The 17039-nt window shown below is 39.0% G+C and overlaps 1 protein-coding gene across 1 annotated transcript in view; it reads right to left on the bottom strand.

Moving 5' to 3' along the window:
- ARHGAP15 (Rho GTPase activating protein 15) overlaps nucleotides 1-16493 on the bottom strand; it is a gene marked incomplete at its 5' end in the record, with an annotated part of 80480 nt that extends 63987 nt beyond the window's left edge. Inside the window, 2 exons of the mRNA XM_010292269.1 lie at nucleotides 14393-14519; nucleotides 16395-16493. Coding sequence (XP_010290571.1) covers nucleotides 14393-14519; nucleotides 16395-16493 — 226 coding nt within the window. The remainder of the gene's footprint in view (nucleotides 1-14392; nucleotides 14520-16394) is intronic.
- Between the last annotated feature and the right edge of the window lie 546 nt (nucleotides 16494-17039).

Genomic DNA, 17039 nt, shown 5'->3' with positions numbered 1-17039 from the left:
AAGACAGAGAAAGGAACTGAAGACTACCTCCAGATCGAGCTGCACAAGTAGTATACAAGTATGCATTCAGGATTGTTTCGAATACGGAGTCCTGTTTGGTTTTTTCTGTTGTGGAATATATGTCAATAACTTTCAAGTCTTTAAGCTTACCTCCTGAGTGAGTTAATCTAAAAAACCCCTTTACAACCTCTTGCAAATAATATGACGAGTCATCACTTATATTGAATTGCTCAGACAAAAGGACAAGAAAATTACATGGTTCCTTTTTCTACCAGGAGCACCAGGTAGACTGTTAAGCTGAAAGAAAACCCATATAAATGGCTGGGTACTGCTGGCCACGTGTGAAATTTTGACTTCAAAACCTACACATAATTCTGCCTTATGCATTGGAAAACAAACTAATTAGCTGTAAAGAACAAGGGGGATTTGGCATTGCTGTATTTATATCGCCCCTTTTAAGAGTCACACAAATGATTCATTTATTTAAATTTACACATGCACTTGGATACCTTGTTGAATCTTTCGTTCAAGTCCAATCTTATGGGACCTTTCCAGAAAGAATATCATACCACAGAATTTTCTTTTATTGAGATTCTTATCAATTATATTTTGTATTTCTAAAATTAAAAAGTAAATTATTTTAAAATTTCATTATATTTCCATTGCACTCAGCCTCCAATTATATTCATAACCTTATATTTTTTACCCATTATGAACTTTCAATGCTTCTCATAAAATTAATTTCTAGTGCATAAGTTATGAAAACCAACATGTTAAAATTGTTTATTTCCAATGAGAAACAGTAGTGACATTCATCTGTATATTTGTTGTTTCAAACCACAAGTTCCAGTATATTTTTCTCTTCTAATATGGTCAGTTTAGTACTTTCCAGTGAATGTAGATGTGATATTTTATGAAGGAGAAAGGCACACCCATTATCTTTAAAGTAATCAAAAAATATCTAGCCATAAACCTGAAATCCATTTGCTGTACTCTGTTTATATGTCGTCTTTATGAAATTATCTCTACCTCAATTAAATCATTACAGTAAGTATAACTGAACAAAAGATCACCCATAAGCTCATTTTTAAAAAGAGTTAAGTCAACAGATTTAAGAATCCTTTTTACTTCTTACCTTCTGTGAAAGTTCTGGTAACAATCTCCAACATCTATATTCACATAAATGTAAACCTTAGGCAAAGTGACCTTTATTGCCATCAACTTCACTTTATGTCTCTATAGAAATTATTTCTACTTGTTAAAACATAATTGATTTTCAAACGTTTCAGCAGTTACAGCCCGTTGCTTACAAGGTAGTGTCAGGATTGCTGTGTGAGGACACAGGAAAGACTTCCACTAAAGGTGCTTTATCATCTGTATAAAATAAACATAAAAACATGAAGCAAACCAAATGGGGGCTATAGCTTTTGCGTGAGCCCGGCCTACGGAGGCTGCTAGTGGGAGAAGGTGCCTTGTGAGATACGCCATGGGTCAGCCTCTTTCTTGGGCTGGGACGGTGTAATTACAGGAGGAAAAGGAAATCAGAACGAAGCTGCTGGTATATTTAACCATGTATTATGTTGCAATATTTTATGTTGTAAATTGGACCGCTTACCTGAAAGCTCTGAGTCCAGCATGTTTCTTAAGTAAGGTGTGGGTGTTTTTAGCACTGACTTTATCAGAACTTGGTCTTCCAATAAAGATCAGGTCCTACAGGTCAGTTGTGTAACAGCAGGTAGAAACTATACGTTACCCTCTCTCTCCTTGATGTTACCAAGCACAGCTTTGGCTAAGCTGAAAGGTGGTCTGGGAACATCTCGTCTGGCTTTCTGCAGCACCCAGCCACTCTCCCTACGATGTGCTGGTGGCTTCTTCTCGTCACAGAGGCAGCATGAGGGCAAGCGCTGGGTTGGCACAGTTAAGACATGAGTCCAAAGAGGACACGCAGATATGGTCAGCTGAAGGCATGAGTAGCTGGGAGCCCAGAAATGAGCGTGTCCTACGCTGCTAGTGCAACGGCTTTGCTGCAGCAGGTAGCTGGGACCCCAAGTCCACCAGCCGCTTGCGTAGGGGCTTGGAGGGGGAGACCTCCAGAGACACTGCAGGGCATGCGGTGACATTTAGTGCTTCATCCAGTTTCCAGCTCAGCTGCACTGGAACAAGCTGCCTGAGCAGGCAAATTACTATATATCACAATCTTTTCCTGAAATAAAATCAGGTCAGTCATCATAGCAACTTTGAGACACTTCAATCAGCTACATGTGGGGTTTGCATGGGTGCACTGACCCTATGTTTGACCAGCCATGGTTAAAACTCAGACAAAATGTTAAAAAGATACAATGGAAGACTGTTTTAGCTTTAAAATTAATGTTCCAGCTGACAAACTGCACAGGGACTTAACCTACTTTAGAACATATTTAATAGCATAATTTAGTCTCTAAAAAGAAAAGCAAAATAACTAATGATGGACAAATTTAGAGGTCGAATCTAGTTCAGATAAACATTCAAAAGTTCAGATGTTTAACCAAACCTTATCTTGTCCATGAAAAACCTCAACCGAAGAGCTCTATCAAATATAAGCAAAGCACAGAAGACTGTGGAAACTTTTCCTTACAGAAGGAAAACTATTATCAGGAACCAGCACCTTACTGCAGCACTCACGTGTTAAGCAGTTAAGCATCAAAGCAAAAGAAAAACATTTTCAGAAAACTGCTTCATGGAAGTAGTAATATTTGGATGAAATCCAATACAGAGAAAAGAAAATAATATTAAGGATAAAGATAATATAACTGCAATTAGACTATCAACCAATAAAACTTAATCTACGCTTGATAGTTGGAACCTTCCAAGCTTAGAGAGAGTAAGGAAACTGGAGATCAGAGGACTATCTTTTGAAGTCTTGCTGTCCAGATCCTGGGCACCATTATCTAGCTGAGTATTTTAAAGACGTTATGAATAGTTGGTGACAGAGTTAGAAGGCTTTATTATTATGAATGACCTGCAACTTGAACAGGGACAGCTACAGATGAATTTCAAGTAAATAACTGTTTGGAAAAGGTGAATTCTGCTAACTTAGTTTTATGAACTAAAACCCGCAAAATAAAAGATGTGTTTTCAAAGAACATTTTCATTGTGGGTTATTAATATCCGAAAGTATAACTCTAATGGATCCTCTCCATCCTAGCATTCACAAATAGCAAATGATTTTTTAAAAAGTGTACCAGATGAGATGAGACCACTGCTGTGTCTTGCCTGGCACTGTTTCTCATGCAGAACAAAATGTCTGCTACAGTACCCCATAGGAAAGCAAAATTCAGAAAAACGATGCAGCAAACCAATGGCACGCTTCAGGATCCTCTCAATTTCTTTCCCTTTCCCCATGTCACCATCTTGATTCCTCTCTTCCTAAGCCTGTTCCTCACCTTTTCTTCTATCTCCATCCATCAAGCCACTTGGGCAATTAACTGAAAAATTTACTTTTCTCATAACTGAACCCCAAATGCAAACTATTGGATACCTCGAATCTGAAACCTAGCAAAAGATTTTTTAAGCAAGATTAAACTTTCAGTTCAGAAATTACTAACGTGTAACTTACATTAAGAGCAAAGCTGCAACAATAAATGAAGTATCCCACTGTTTGCAATTGTGCCTTAATAGCAGTACTACCCCCGATCCATCATATGATCTTCGGATAATGTTGTACAACAAATCAGGAATTACAGTATTTTCATTATTTTTTCATGAGTTTTTAGTGCTACCTTTTGATTTTCATTCAAACACATCAACTGAAATACCTTTATACAAAGAAAGGAAGGGAAGAACATTACAGCACAGTAAAATAATCATCCTTCATTTTACCTAGACAAGAAAGATACTATATGGGTGTTTTCACACAAAAATATATATAAAGCTTATTTTTGCAGGAACAGAACTTCTTAATTTCTTGGAAACCATAGCAATGAGACAAAGACTTTGATTTTAATGAATGTATCTACATCTCTTAAGAAAGTCAAAGTGTGATCTTGAGATCATCTCCTGCACTACTTAATTTTTAGTCAATGTTCTGGTCCTTCCAGATATCTCTTCTCCAGAGAAAATCGGGGTGCTGTTCAGGAGCCAGTTTACTCCAGAGACTCATCCGAAAAGGTATTATGGCCAAGGCGGCATCAAGTTTCTTTGCCTCTGCTTTACCCTGTCCTTTAACTTTTATGCCAGAAGGCACTTTACCTTTAAGCATAATAATCCATGTTTACATGTCAGACACATTCACCACAATGTTTTAAAAACGCCAGGCTGGTGGGATACATATAACCATCAGTTTAGGTCAGACACACACACACACACATTAACAACACCAGGCATCACAAGGCGACCAAAGAAGTTCTGAGGAAAAGCTTTATCTGATTAGGAGTTAGCCAGTCTGTCCTAGAAAGAATGAGCATGGAGCGATGTGGACGCAAGCCACATGTTCCTGCACCTTGAATGAAGTCTTTTATTATAGATACACACCAAGCTAAAGGTTAACTTGCCCTGATTTATATTTTTGTACCTCAAAGCCTGCTAAATGGCAAATGATCAAATCTGCATCTGGCTGCTCTCCTTTTACGACCTGCCTACATCTGGCCACCTTCCCTTAGGCTCTGGGTCCGTGGACTGGAGTATAACCTTCTTCAGCAGAAGTGCTTATAAAACGTACTATCACTATGCGATTGCAACATATATGAACTATAAAGCTTTACATGCAGAGACACACTCTCTCTATCAGGGTTTCATACCTGCATGGTTTTAAAACTATTTCTGTGTTCTGGACAAGATGTCTTCATGAATTTCATGATGATAAGCCCTTTTCTTTCCAAGTTGGTTTTTTTTTTTTTTTCCAAGTGTACTAGCACTGGAGTATTTTAAATGGTTTTTATTTCATTTATTCTAAATGTGCGGTTTGAAAAGAGTTGTCCAGTTTTATAAGAATGTTACTTTTCTGTATAAATTGGTCACCTCAAACATTAATTACGAAAACTGTTATCACATGTAGGAACACATTTTATGTGCTTTAGAAAGGCTTAAGGCAGGCTTACCCTTTGGTTTTCATGGAGAACGTGTCGGTTACAAAAGATTAAATGACAGCTTAAATGTTCTGATTGTTTACTTTTTAGCTCTAAAAAAGTGACCATGAAACAGAAAAATACAATCCCTAGGCTGTATCAGCTGAGCCATTTCTATATGGAAGAGTGAATTCCACTTCACACGCTGTGGGAAGACCTTGCCTTGAATATCCATGTGCAAGAAATAGGGACTGAAACAGGGGCAGACTCAGAAAAGGGATATTTGAGATGATAAGTAAAAAGAACAACAATCTATCATAGGAAAGATGACTACAGATCTTGGCTGGCTTACTCTACCAAACCAAGCAGGAGAAGGAATAAGACTGCTGTCTGTAACTCTATTTGGGGTGGTACAGCCGAGACAGAAAGGAACTGTTGAAACTAAAGAGCTAGCGAAATACTGATGCAAGAACACATTCGTACCACAAGTCCATTTAGGCTGAAAATTAGAATGCTTTCAGCTTGAAAACTGAAGTTTTGGAACATTCTTCCAGCATGAGCTGAGGGGCACAAGCATTACTACAGAATTTCATTAATTATGAAAGGAATCAAATGAGGTAGTTGTTTTCAAGAACTGGGGAACTGATTCAATGCTACATAAAGTCTGTCTGAGGCAGATAATGCTATGTTACACTTTTCGACAACAGTAACGCAAGTGAATTCCTCTTGGGTGAATCCTGGGCACACTTAAGACAATGGCCGATGGAATTAATTAAACGGAGCCAAATATCCTTGGTGGTAGTGACGGGAGCTGCTAATATATCATAGCCTTCTCTTCATCATCAATATTTAAAGCCAGCTAGTTGGAATTGTTTACTTAATTGAGAAACAATACAGCATTTAACCCTTCAATGGTATTCCACCCTTTGGCTTTCAGAGGCAAAGATCTCTTCGGCACGTCAGCAGGCAGCTGGTGGAACAAACAGGAGATCCTATGAAGCACACTCCTTTTTAAAGTGTAAATGTGCCCTGTACAGGAGACAGTACCATGCTTTCATCCATTAAGTTGGTCTTTAAATATTTCGGGTTGGAGGTCATAATTTAAATTAAATACCTCCTCCAACCTGGAAGGTTCAAACATTTACATGATTTCACCATGGGAAAAAAGGTGAGTCTGGGCAGCAGGTATTCTTGTCTAAAGCCTGATTTACGGTCTCTCTAATTGAGCTTAATTTAGACTTTTACAACCTAAAAACCTCTTTATTTCTGTCACATTCCTCCCGAAGTGCCATGAGGATTGCATCTGGATTAGATATAAATAGTAGTGAGACCTCAGAATACAGTGTAGTCTGAGAATCATTTTTCTGGCTACAAACTCGCAATCAGGGTAGTCATTTCAATAATTACCATAAGAGGCTTCAGTATTAGGCTCAGAGCACTGATGGAAAGCTGGGCTGGCTCTTCCTTCCCAAAGAACAAAACTCAGCAGGTCCTTCTCACTTGTGCTAATTCTGACCTCTCTCCAAAGGCAGTAGGCTAAAATATTTCCCATTGCAGTGAAAATGCCTGCATCTATTTAGGTGGTATCACTCTGTATTTTTTCCCTGTGGAGGCAAAATACAGAGATGTACAAAAATGGAGCTATACTGACAACACAGGTGATGGACAGTCAAGCGGTTGTAACTGCCTGCATTGTCTATTGCTTCAAACTGTAAAAATCATGATATTTTGCACAATATACATAAAACTTTAGTTTTACTTCCGATATGTAAACCAACATCTACTTAGTAAGGACTTAAGAGGCTGCGCCACACCAGTGCAAGCCATGGTGGGCTGGTGGGCTTAAAAGGGATAGCAGCAGAGCATACATCTTTTCCTCATATCCGACCTCACGTGCAATACAGGGAAGGGGCACAACTGTGTGGCTCCAATAATACCTAAAATGCTCATGATTTCATTGCGAATGCTTTTTCGGAAGCAAGTGTCAGTTTGAAACAACCGCTGTACATTTCTCCAAAACGGAGTTTTCTTGAACACAGTTTCAATATATGCAGTTCAGTAGGAAAAAACTTAAGAGTAATCATGACTATCCAGTCTCTACTTGCCCCCATATCAAATTTATCTTGTGTGCACACGTAGGAGTTTATTTTGTTAAGAAAAATACATGGTGTCTCTCTCTTCTTTGGAACAAAGAAGAAATATGGATTTGTAAACCCCCCTTTTTTTTTTCTTTAAACTTAAGTCCTTCAATAGTGTTTCGAACAAACCTAAAGAGATTTTAAGACAGACATTTTGTATTATAACATTCCCAAGGGTCGTATGTATGATCGTCTTTACTAAAGCTCCTTTCAGTCCCAGTTGAATAAATATGCATTTTATTTCATTAATCTTGAAACAACAGCAATAAAGTTTACCCAGGTCTTTTATACCTCAGAGAACAAAACAAATACAACAAATCTTTAGAGAGAAAGGATATACAAAAGGGCTTGAGGTGAACGTTTCAAAGCAAATACTCTTTAAACGATGTGCAAATTATTTCAGCACTTGAACATGATTTATGAAAGGGGATTAGTCCACTGAAACAAGAACCCAGTTTCAACTGTTGGGTTTCAAAGTCAAAGATGAGAAGCGTTTGCTGGAAGAAGCAGAAGAAACCGGATAGTAATCTATAGTGAGGATTTCTGATTGATTCTCTTTAACTAACTCAATCTTACATTAGCTATCACTGTCATTCATACTTAACCGTGGTGGGCAGTATAAAATACCTTCTTTTATGATATAATTCTCCATAAAAATGAAGTATGCAATAGTGATAATTAAGTAATAATGAGGTAATTAATAACACAGTGACTAGCTCTCTATTTACTAGTATGCCCTGTAAATGAGCACAAGGAATATGAAACAATTAAAGATTATCCAAGCTCAAACAGATAACTTTTCCAGAGGGTTGTGTGTCAGTGAGCAGACCAATGAGTCACAGGTCACATCTATAATAATACATTATATAATATTGTAATATTCCCACATACTCTTCATGTAATGGGTAAGAGCTACTCTTAAGTACTATAAAAATGATCACTTTTATGTAATTGTAAAGATTAATAAGTGAGCTAACTTCTCATGGTTCTATAATGACCCTGCTGTTCTAGTAGGTAAAGGAAAATTTAATGATCCTGCTCAGATATGATTAATATCTAACTTTTTCCTGACTAAAATTCTGGACTTGGTTCAATAAAAATGAATTAAGTGAACATGCACTGATTTCCCTGCCAAACGTTTATATGGAAGTTGGTTATGCCCAATTTAAAAATATGCTTTTTCAACCCAAATAGTAAACTGTGGAAGGATTTTGGAAAGTGAAATAGAAATAAAACAAAGAATTAAGGAAACATTATATTATAATTGATGGAAACAGGATATTAAAATCCAGGAAAAATCCTTTTTTTTATGAGAACTAGTCACAGCCAGTTGTGATTTTGGGTGCAACATAATCTCCTATTATCAGTGGGAGTGACACAGTTTGTTTCTGAATTTGGCATGTTTTGTGTCCAAAATGCCAACATTATTACTTCTTTGTTGCTGAGTCGGTGTTTTCCTAGGCTTTAAGAAAAGAGCATACCTATAATTGTTGCAGAGAAACATGAGAGTAAAAATATGTCAAAAAAATAAGTTTAGTTCCAATAGTCCAAATGAATGCTCCCGCCCTCCATAAACAGTGTGTTGCATTTTCTTTTTGTGGGCTTTTTTCAGTGTCTGAAGCTGACTACATTCCTCTTGATACAATAAAAATAAATGCCACAAACATACAAGCTGTAGAGTGATAAAATTAACATTGCAGTAGGAAGCTGCGTATTTGCATATAGTTTTCATTTTGCTTTCTGTTTTAATTGTTGTCTTTGGTAATGCTGCACTAATATACATTACTGTTTTATATTTCTTGGTTTTATTAAAAGTAATAAAACTGACCTACACATAATGCTAACATTGCAATGTAATAATACTCCCTAAATAGCATCCATTTGGCTTTGAACTTCACATCTATCTAAAATAAACGGGCTGGGAAGGGGAAAGAATTCAGACCTCATCAGAGCTAACAAAGAAACGGAGTGATTTCCCACTTCTGCCGCTATAATTAGCCCCCTTATCACAGAAGTAACCCTACGTGGGTGAAGGATCCCGCTCGCTACCGCAGAATCCGGCCCTCGACAGGTTTGGCTGAGCTAGTGAAAGCTCTCACTGCGTCCCAAGATACGTCTCCCAACCTACCGGCCTCTTCACGTGTGCGAAAGGAAGAGAGAAAAATCACAGCGGCTCCTCTCCCAGCACTGCCTGTAATTAGGTGGCCTTTTTCTAGGAACTCTAATTCAACAAAATAAGTTTCTGGTTTTTTTAACTCCTGCTCTTACGCAGCTGAAGGCGTGTAAGTACGTGTGTTTGTGCCTCGGTTACCATCCCTTCCCTCTGCAGAGAAACAACAGCCTCGGCGAGGCGGTGTTAGCTGCAGAAATATCCAGTCGTGTGCGGGGACAAACTTTAAACCCTCGAGCGAGCCCTCGGAAGAAGCTTTAGCCAGGGAAGGAGCGAGCACCATGCAGAGCCAGATAGGGTTAAAGCTCTCTGACTTCTCCAGCTCTTCCATCACGTCCACTGAGAGAACAAAACGGGTTTCTGCTGCTGGTTTCCCCCACACACACACATTGTACAGTCTTAATTATCTAACAAACTGCATTCAGAGATTATTTTGGATGGTTTTAGCAATTACTTGGGAATATTTACGTGCCACGCTTCGAGTTTCAAAACTTAGCCTTCTGAAGTGAAGAAAAGTGAGTGAAACGAGAAAAGCGACTTTGGGCAATTTTAAAGCACACGCACAGTCCTGGGCGAAACACTAGGGACAGGCTGCCTGACTTCAGCTGTGTCTTTTAAGAAACCAAAGCAGATTTCAGAGCCCAGATGAATTTGTAGCAAACACCTCTGAAGGCAAATCAAAATTATGATCCAGAGGTTATTAATTTTTTCTTGATTAAAAAGACGCGAGGCGGCATATCCCCGGACGCTGCCCTGCGGCCGTGCCCCGGGGACGCGTGCGAGGGCAGCGGCGGCACAGAGCCAAACGCGTGGCCCTTTGGGGCTACGAAGGGCCGTGGTTTCTCTTGACAGTGCAGGAGGAATTTAGGTAAGCAAAGTATCATGATTGGAGTTGGCCGGTGGCCAGGGCGCTGGGGCTGAGACCCCGATCCTAACGAAGATCGGAAAGGAATCCCAAGCCTGCTGTTTAATATGCATGACATGTTGGCTTTGCTCTCAACTTTTCCTTCCCCTCCGCTTTCGTCTGCTTTTTCCACCTGTTGCAACTTGTCCGTATTCAGGCTGGGAGCTGGAATTGTCTTACTTCGGTGTCGCATTGTGTCTGGCACAATGACGCCCGCATCCCCCACTACTCTTATTGAGGCACTAAAGTGATCACGAATAGCAACAACACTGTACAGCCCAACAAGACTTGTCTTTTCACAGATATATATATATATTTATATTTTTTTAAAATCTTGATGCTCTAGTTGTGGCACCTCAAGCTGGAATTCAAATACAGAGGAGATTTTCCAGGATCCGTTGCTGGGCTGCATGACTAACCACCGGGTTTTAAGTAAAGTGTTCTTGAAGATAAGAAAAATACGCGAGTAGAAACAATAAAAATAATGCAATTCAATCTTATCAATTCAGGCAGTTCCAGCTTTTATGTGGCAAACAAGGAGATCAAATTGCATTTATCTAATATCACAGATTTTTTAAATGTCTAAAATATTTAATTATTTTGCTTTGGCAACCTAAAGCTGAGGAACAGATTACTGTTCCCACTACATAAGGAAATAACTGACAACAATTAGTATTTATTCTTGTTGCTTTTGTAATAAAAATAGAATTCCATCACTTTCAAGGAAACCTAAAATATTAATAAGAATGTGATGAACTGAGTAAATGTGACGCCATAAGGAAATGATGGAGAACAGGTTGGAAATATAGTGCTTTGGGAATGGATTGCATTATCAAGCTTGTGATTGTGCATTTTGACAAGAGCAGCCCTCAGATTGATACGGTAGCCAAAGGGCACTCTTCCTACTACGAAGCCGTTTGTTTCCAACCAGAAAAGGGGGAGTAGAAGGGGAATTGATCCCCTCCAACAATCAATAGCGACTCCAGCCCACGCTTTTCCACAAGAGGTCACTCCTGAGTGCCGATATTCCCGGATGATGGCCAAACTGCAAACCGCGAAGTGACCACGGGCGGAAAAAGCAACGCTGAGCTTAGTAGAGAGCGTGGAGTTGGCTTCACTGCCTACAACATGACTGTCCTGACTGCTCCTGTAGGCCCTACACAATGTAAGGTCTCTTGGTTTTTGGAGAGCTGAACAATTTCTGGGAACCTGGCAGTGCACAGCCCTGCCTTCCCAGTGCCATGACAGCATCTCTGCTCTGAGTCTAACCCAGGTACCTGGTTCCATGTGGTATAAAATTAACGTGGCAGACCACCTACCAGCACAGCCAGTTATAATTGGTACTAATTAGGACGGTTTTTTGGCCACCTTAGGAAGAAAACCAAAACCTTCAGTTTGAAAGATAACAAAATTACTTGGAAATTATGAAGTCTGCCATGAATTTTAAAAATTATTACCGGTTTAGAACAACACTTACTTACATACAAAGGAGTGGGGCTGCAAGGACATTTCTTTGCACCAAATGTATGCATCTTCTAATAGGGAAGGCACTAGGGTGAAAAACATATTCCTTCTGACCGAACATTAGCTGCATAAATTACATCAGTGAAATAGCCGGCCTCATAAAACAAAGGGTAATCTCTTTACATGTATTTAAGAGCAGGATCACAGTTTTACATATCCTGGTAATGTTCCCCAAGACCATCCCTGGTTTCTTCTTAGCTCAAGAAAACTTCAATTAGAACATGAGTTGAATCCAAACTGGATGAGAAGCCACTGAAAAGCTGCGTGACCAAGAAGACAGACACTCTGTGAACTTTGGAAATTGAGCCTGGCAGTTTGAGCCCAATCTTCAACGAAATTAGTGTCTACAGCTCAAAAAGCATAACTGAGAATTACCATTTGTCCTTGTCATGTAAGAAGAAGCAATTAGGATTAAACATAAAAACCAAATTCCTGCTACTAAGTCTCTAGGGGCAGTCTCCCCAGTTTTAAATTAAAGAGCAAATTTCTGGAATAATTTGGTTAGTATATACCTGTCCTTTAAATACTTGTGCTGCTAAAAAACCTCAGTGACCCAGCAGTACGAAATCCAAAACCGGCCATTTTTCGCAGCAAAATGTAGAGAAACTAAACACAAATGAGCCTGAACTGTCTGAAAATTTCGTGAAAGATTATTGGGAGGGCGGGGGCCTGCTAACACATCAGTTGCTCATCCTCCATATTAAACAGGAGGAGTTTTAAGCCATCTTCAAAAAATCTCCTTTGTTTGGATTTAGCACTGGCAGTAGTCAATAATACGAGCACTGTAAAATTATAAAATCGTTAAACTTTGTAAGAACTTTACAAACACACTTGCAGATATTGCACATATCTTCCCTGAGCTCTGCAGTCAAACTGGACAATGAAACGACCACCTGTTAACTGCTAACAATGTGTCATTACCAGTTCTCATGCCTTTTTAAAGCAATTTTGGCTCTAGCTGCCGATAATTCTGGCTACGATACTTGTGTGAACATTAAGGGCACAGAAAGCCAAAGGCAGAAAACTGACAATACAGTTTGTGCTTAGACTACTAATAAGTAAGTGAATAATATGATTTTTTCTAATTCCACATAATTGCTTGATCTCAAGGGGCCAAAAAAAAGTTCTGAATACATATTTTAGAAGCAATCCAATCTACAGTGTTTAAACGCAAGCTTCAGTTCGGCGAGATTTCACAGCAGATATTTTCACATTTTTTAAGAGCTTAAAAAGCCTTGAACAAAACCAGGGTTATTCCGGATTCTCTAAGGTTTGAAAAGAAACGTAAGCTAAGTCTCTGCCACTGCTCATATTCACTTTTTCTTTTTTGTCTGACAAATTATCATTTCAAGATATGTGAGGAGTCTAAATAAATAAATAAAAATTCCCTGAGTGCTGAGACGGTTTATGGGCATTTTACTATTAGCCACAATAAGAGCAGAATCAGGCTCTCAAAACTTACCATGCTCTCAGTCTTATTTTCCCTCCTCTGAGAAATGCAATGCAATACACAGTACAAAGATATTGGGACAATTTTTCACAAGCTACATTCAGGCTACTTTATATTTTATAGCAGAAAGAAAAACTTTAAAAAACCCCAAATCTCCAAGATAACAGGAAAACGACAACAAAAAGCTTTGGTCTGCAAAAAGAGACTGTTTACTGAATCTCTGTACTCGTGCGTGGACGCGCACAAGCGTGTGTGTACATACTTATGATTGCGTGGATAATTGTCATTAAAAGTAGCTATGTTGGGCCTTTCTAATGCACGTCTTGTCTTAACATCTAAGGCTTTGATCCTGCGCTGCCACGGGTGCAGGCAAATCCCTACACAGCACTGTAGTACCTATAGGTACTCGCGTAGGCATGCGAGTCTAAAGCGGTCACGGCGCTTACATGAGAAGCAGTATGGGAATCTCCTGCCAAACAAAGAAGAAAAAAAAAGATTCAAGAGAGAGGACGACATTAAAAAAATGCTGAGTGAGTGATTCAGGGTCACCACCAGCTCCAGCGCCTGCTGCCCACAACATCGAGTGGATCTCAGCACAAACTGGAAAAGGAAAGTCTCAGTGGAGTAAAGCACATCCCTGCTAGTTTTAGATCACTTTCTTTTCTAATCACACTGGCAAAATTCAGCCTCGATCCCTGGAATTCACCTTCTATAAAATTATGGATATTTCGCCGATTGTCGGCTACAGAGGATATGTCAGGTCTTTCAGCAATTCAGTGTATAAACATACAACAGACAAAATTACTCTGGCAATTTGAGGTATTTTACTAAAATGGAAACAAAGCAACTGCAACAGACCATTAGCATAGGACTCATGTTGCTTATTTTTTAAAATAAATGGCTTGAATAAATGTCCTTGCTCCTAAACAAATTTATTTTGCTTAGGAGAGAATGTCACCCTTTAACAGTGTGGAGCTAGTAACTGTCTTTACTTAAATGCAAGTTATGTATATCAGCACAGAACACATTCAGCTTTAAGATTCTCAGCGATCTTCCTTACATTCTGTATGTGATAAAAATTATCTTACCCTGTAATGGCATAGTTATTTAAACAGGAAAGAAAAAAAAAAAAAAGAAACAAATCAGAAAATAAAAAAGCCTTACTTAAAGATTTTCTGTGTTCAGGCTTTGGTTCTTTGGATTCAGTGTCTAAGCTATTCAGTAATTCGATGCTGGAGGATCTTCTGAGTTTGAACTCCAAATTTCTCGATGTACAGCTCCTTTCTTTTGGCTGGGGAAAGAATATATATATGTACACATATGTGTATGCTTTTAATAAAATTATTGTTTGTAAGAATGAAGCAAGAGATTACAAAACGCCAGTACAGAATCAGAAGCTAACAGACACACACAGCAAATGATGCAGTGAGTATATAATTTGAGGAAAGTGTAATGCAAAATTTCTCATATGGCAGAGCTTTTATGGCCCTGACAGACCGATCTTAATTTCTGAGATAAATTCCCGTTTAAGTGAGGAAAACAAAAGGCCTACTTCTTTAGGCTTTAGAGACCAAAATTATTTCCACATTGCAGGCTACTTCCAATGATTGGAAAGAGGAAGGTTGTTTAAATTGCCTTTCTGGTTTAGATAGTTACAGTAAATATTCTTGCAAACATAATTGTTTCAAACATCCTTACAAATTTGGAGGTGAATTCTGCTGGTCTAAGCTTAGGAAAGAGGGGGGCACTTCTCTCTTGTTCTAATTCCCTGGCATACAAAGTGACAATTAGGGACGATTAACGGTCCCAGTTCTTTAGAAAAAAAAAAGAAAAAGAAAAAAGGAAAGAAAGATGAAAATTATCTTTTGCTTAACCACATATCTCTCCCCCTGACGTGCGGTCAGGTGAGATTTAGCCGTCCCGACAGCCTGGAAAGCTGCAAGGCTTTACACACTCATTCAAAGGTGTAAAAACTGAAATAAATGACACGTATGAGACGGTCACCGAGCGCTTCGTGGTGGCATCCTGTCGGACCTCCGCCGGGACAAGCCCTGCCCCGCGAGCGGTACCCGAACCGCGTCCCGCTGCGGCGGCGGTTCGCTGCTCGCCCAGAGCTGCCGGTGCCGCGGCATTACCTGAGTTCCGCTACAAAAATTAATCAAGTCTATTAGATGTTTAGCTGAATAACATGCGGGGGGAGGGAAGGGAAAAAAAAAAAACAAAAAAGAAAAAGAAGTGTTGTCCATGGAAAACTCCACCCCAAAATCTTCAGTAGGGCATCAGCATCCTCACACACCCAATGAAATGCACAATATGAAGACATACATCATCAGATCAAACTTTCCTTGGCTGATTATAGCCTCGGGGTAATATGTTTGTAGCTCTTTAAGGGAACAGTAGCCGTGTGCAGGTTAACCCTTTCAAAGAGGCTGCCTCTGCCCCCTCTGCCAATTCCATCGCAGCAAAACCTCTGAAAAATGCAAGAAATGGGGATATTTTTCTCTCGCCAGATTCTGCAGTGAACAAGGAAAGTCAGTGCTCTCTAAAAAAATATGCTTTTGGATCAGGCAGGGATAGGAGGGGGACATTTAGAATTTGCACCGAGAGTGGCAAAAAAGAAAGAAAAAGCTACAGCTGAATCTGGTTTTGTAATTAAAAACTGTTTTAATAAAACGCAGCCCTTCTTACTTCTAGTAGAAAACCCCCAGCCTTCCTGGGAGAATAACAGCAATCAGTTACAAAGGAATATTATTTGCTAGCGTTATTCTTGTGAATAAGTAATAGAAAAATTCATAAAAGGCTCAAACGTATTAATAGTTCTATTGAAGATTATATACTGTAGGCTGCATAAACAGAAAATGCAAAAATTCATTAGTTATTAAGTGCTTGCGTGCTTTTACAACCCTCAGCAAACCAATGTCCTTGTTATTTCAGAGAAATAAATGTAGCGCTCCGTTTCGAGGCAAGAATCAAATGACATTTTTGTTCAACAACCTTGTTTATCTGACATTTCTTAGTAGATTTGCATACATATTTTTATCTCCTTCAGAGAGAGGAATGTCTAACTAGCTGCTGACTGCCTCAAACCTGTAGAGACGCCTAAGCAAATGAAGTTGAAATTGCTACATCTTAATTAATAAAGGTAACAGCCAAAACAAATACATACCAATCTGTCAATCGCATTTTTGATAGCGTGGAACCAATCCAATATGAGAAAGTCGATATCCGACTGGAAGAGGAACTCATCTCCTGACACTGTCGTGATCTGGGGAGGACATGGGCACAGACAGGTAAGTAAAGCACACACCAGACAGATGATTTTCTTCTTTTTTTTCTCTCCCACGCACCCAAATGCTTTTCTTTTGTATCAAGAATTATCTCCTGGAGTGCTGAGTTACTGAGGAGTTTTGAACCTCTGTCTGAAAACTGTTTTGAGTATGTCACAACAAACGAGATATTGTCTCAGCGATGCAACCACCAAACACAAATAGTGCAAAAATAACGGGAATGTGACAGAAGTTAAGAAAAGCCAGGAAAGCCGGTGTTCCAAGTCACAGTTCAAATGTAGATCAAAGCACCCAGAAAAGAAATAAATGCAATATATTAATTCCTGTGTTTATTTTAGTTTCCATTTTTATTTTGGTATTATTATTTTTATATTTGGTACCTCCATTCTCAAATGTACACATTTATTATACACCTGTGATTCTAGAGTCCACGTCCAAGCATTCTGGTAAAATTAATAATGTCACTCTTTTTCACATTAAAAAAAAATTACCATCAAAGATGGCTGTAGCAGAGTAATTAGGAG

Source organism: Phaethon lepturus, unplaced genomic scaffold, assembly GCF_000687285.1.
Source record: "Phaethon lepturus isolate BGI_N335 unplaced genomic scaffold, ASM68728v1 scaffold19888, whole genome shotgun sequence".
In the NCBI taxonomy this organism is placed as follows: domain Eukaryota; kingdom Metazoa; phylum Chordata; class Aves; order Phaethontiformes; family Phaethontidae; genus Phaethon; species Phaethon lepturus.
This window is presented reverse-complemented; position numbering and strand designations above follow the sequence as displayed.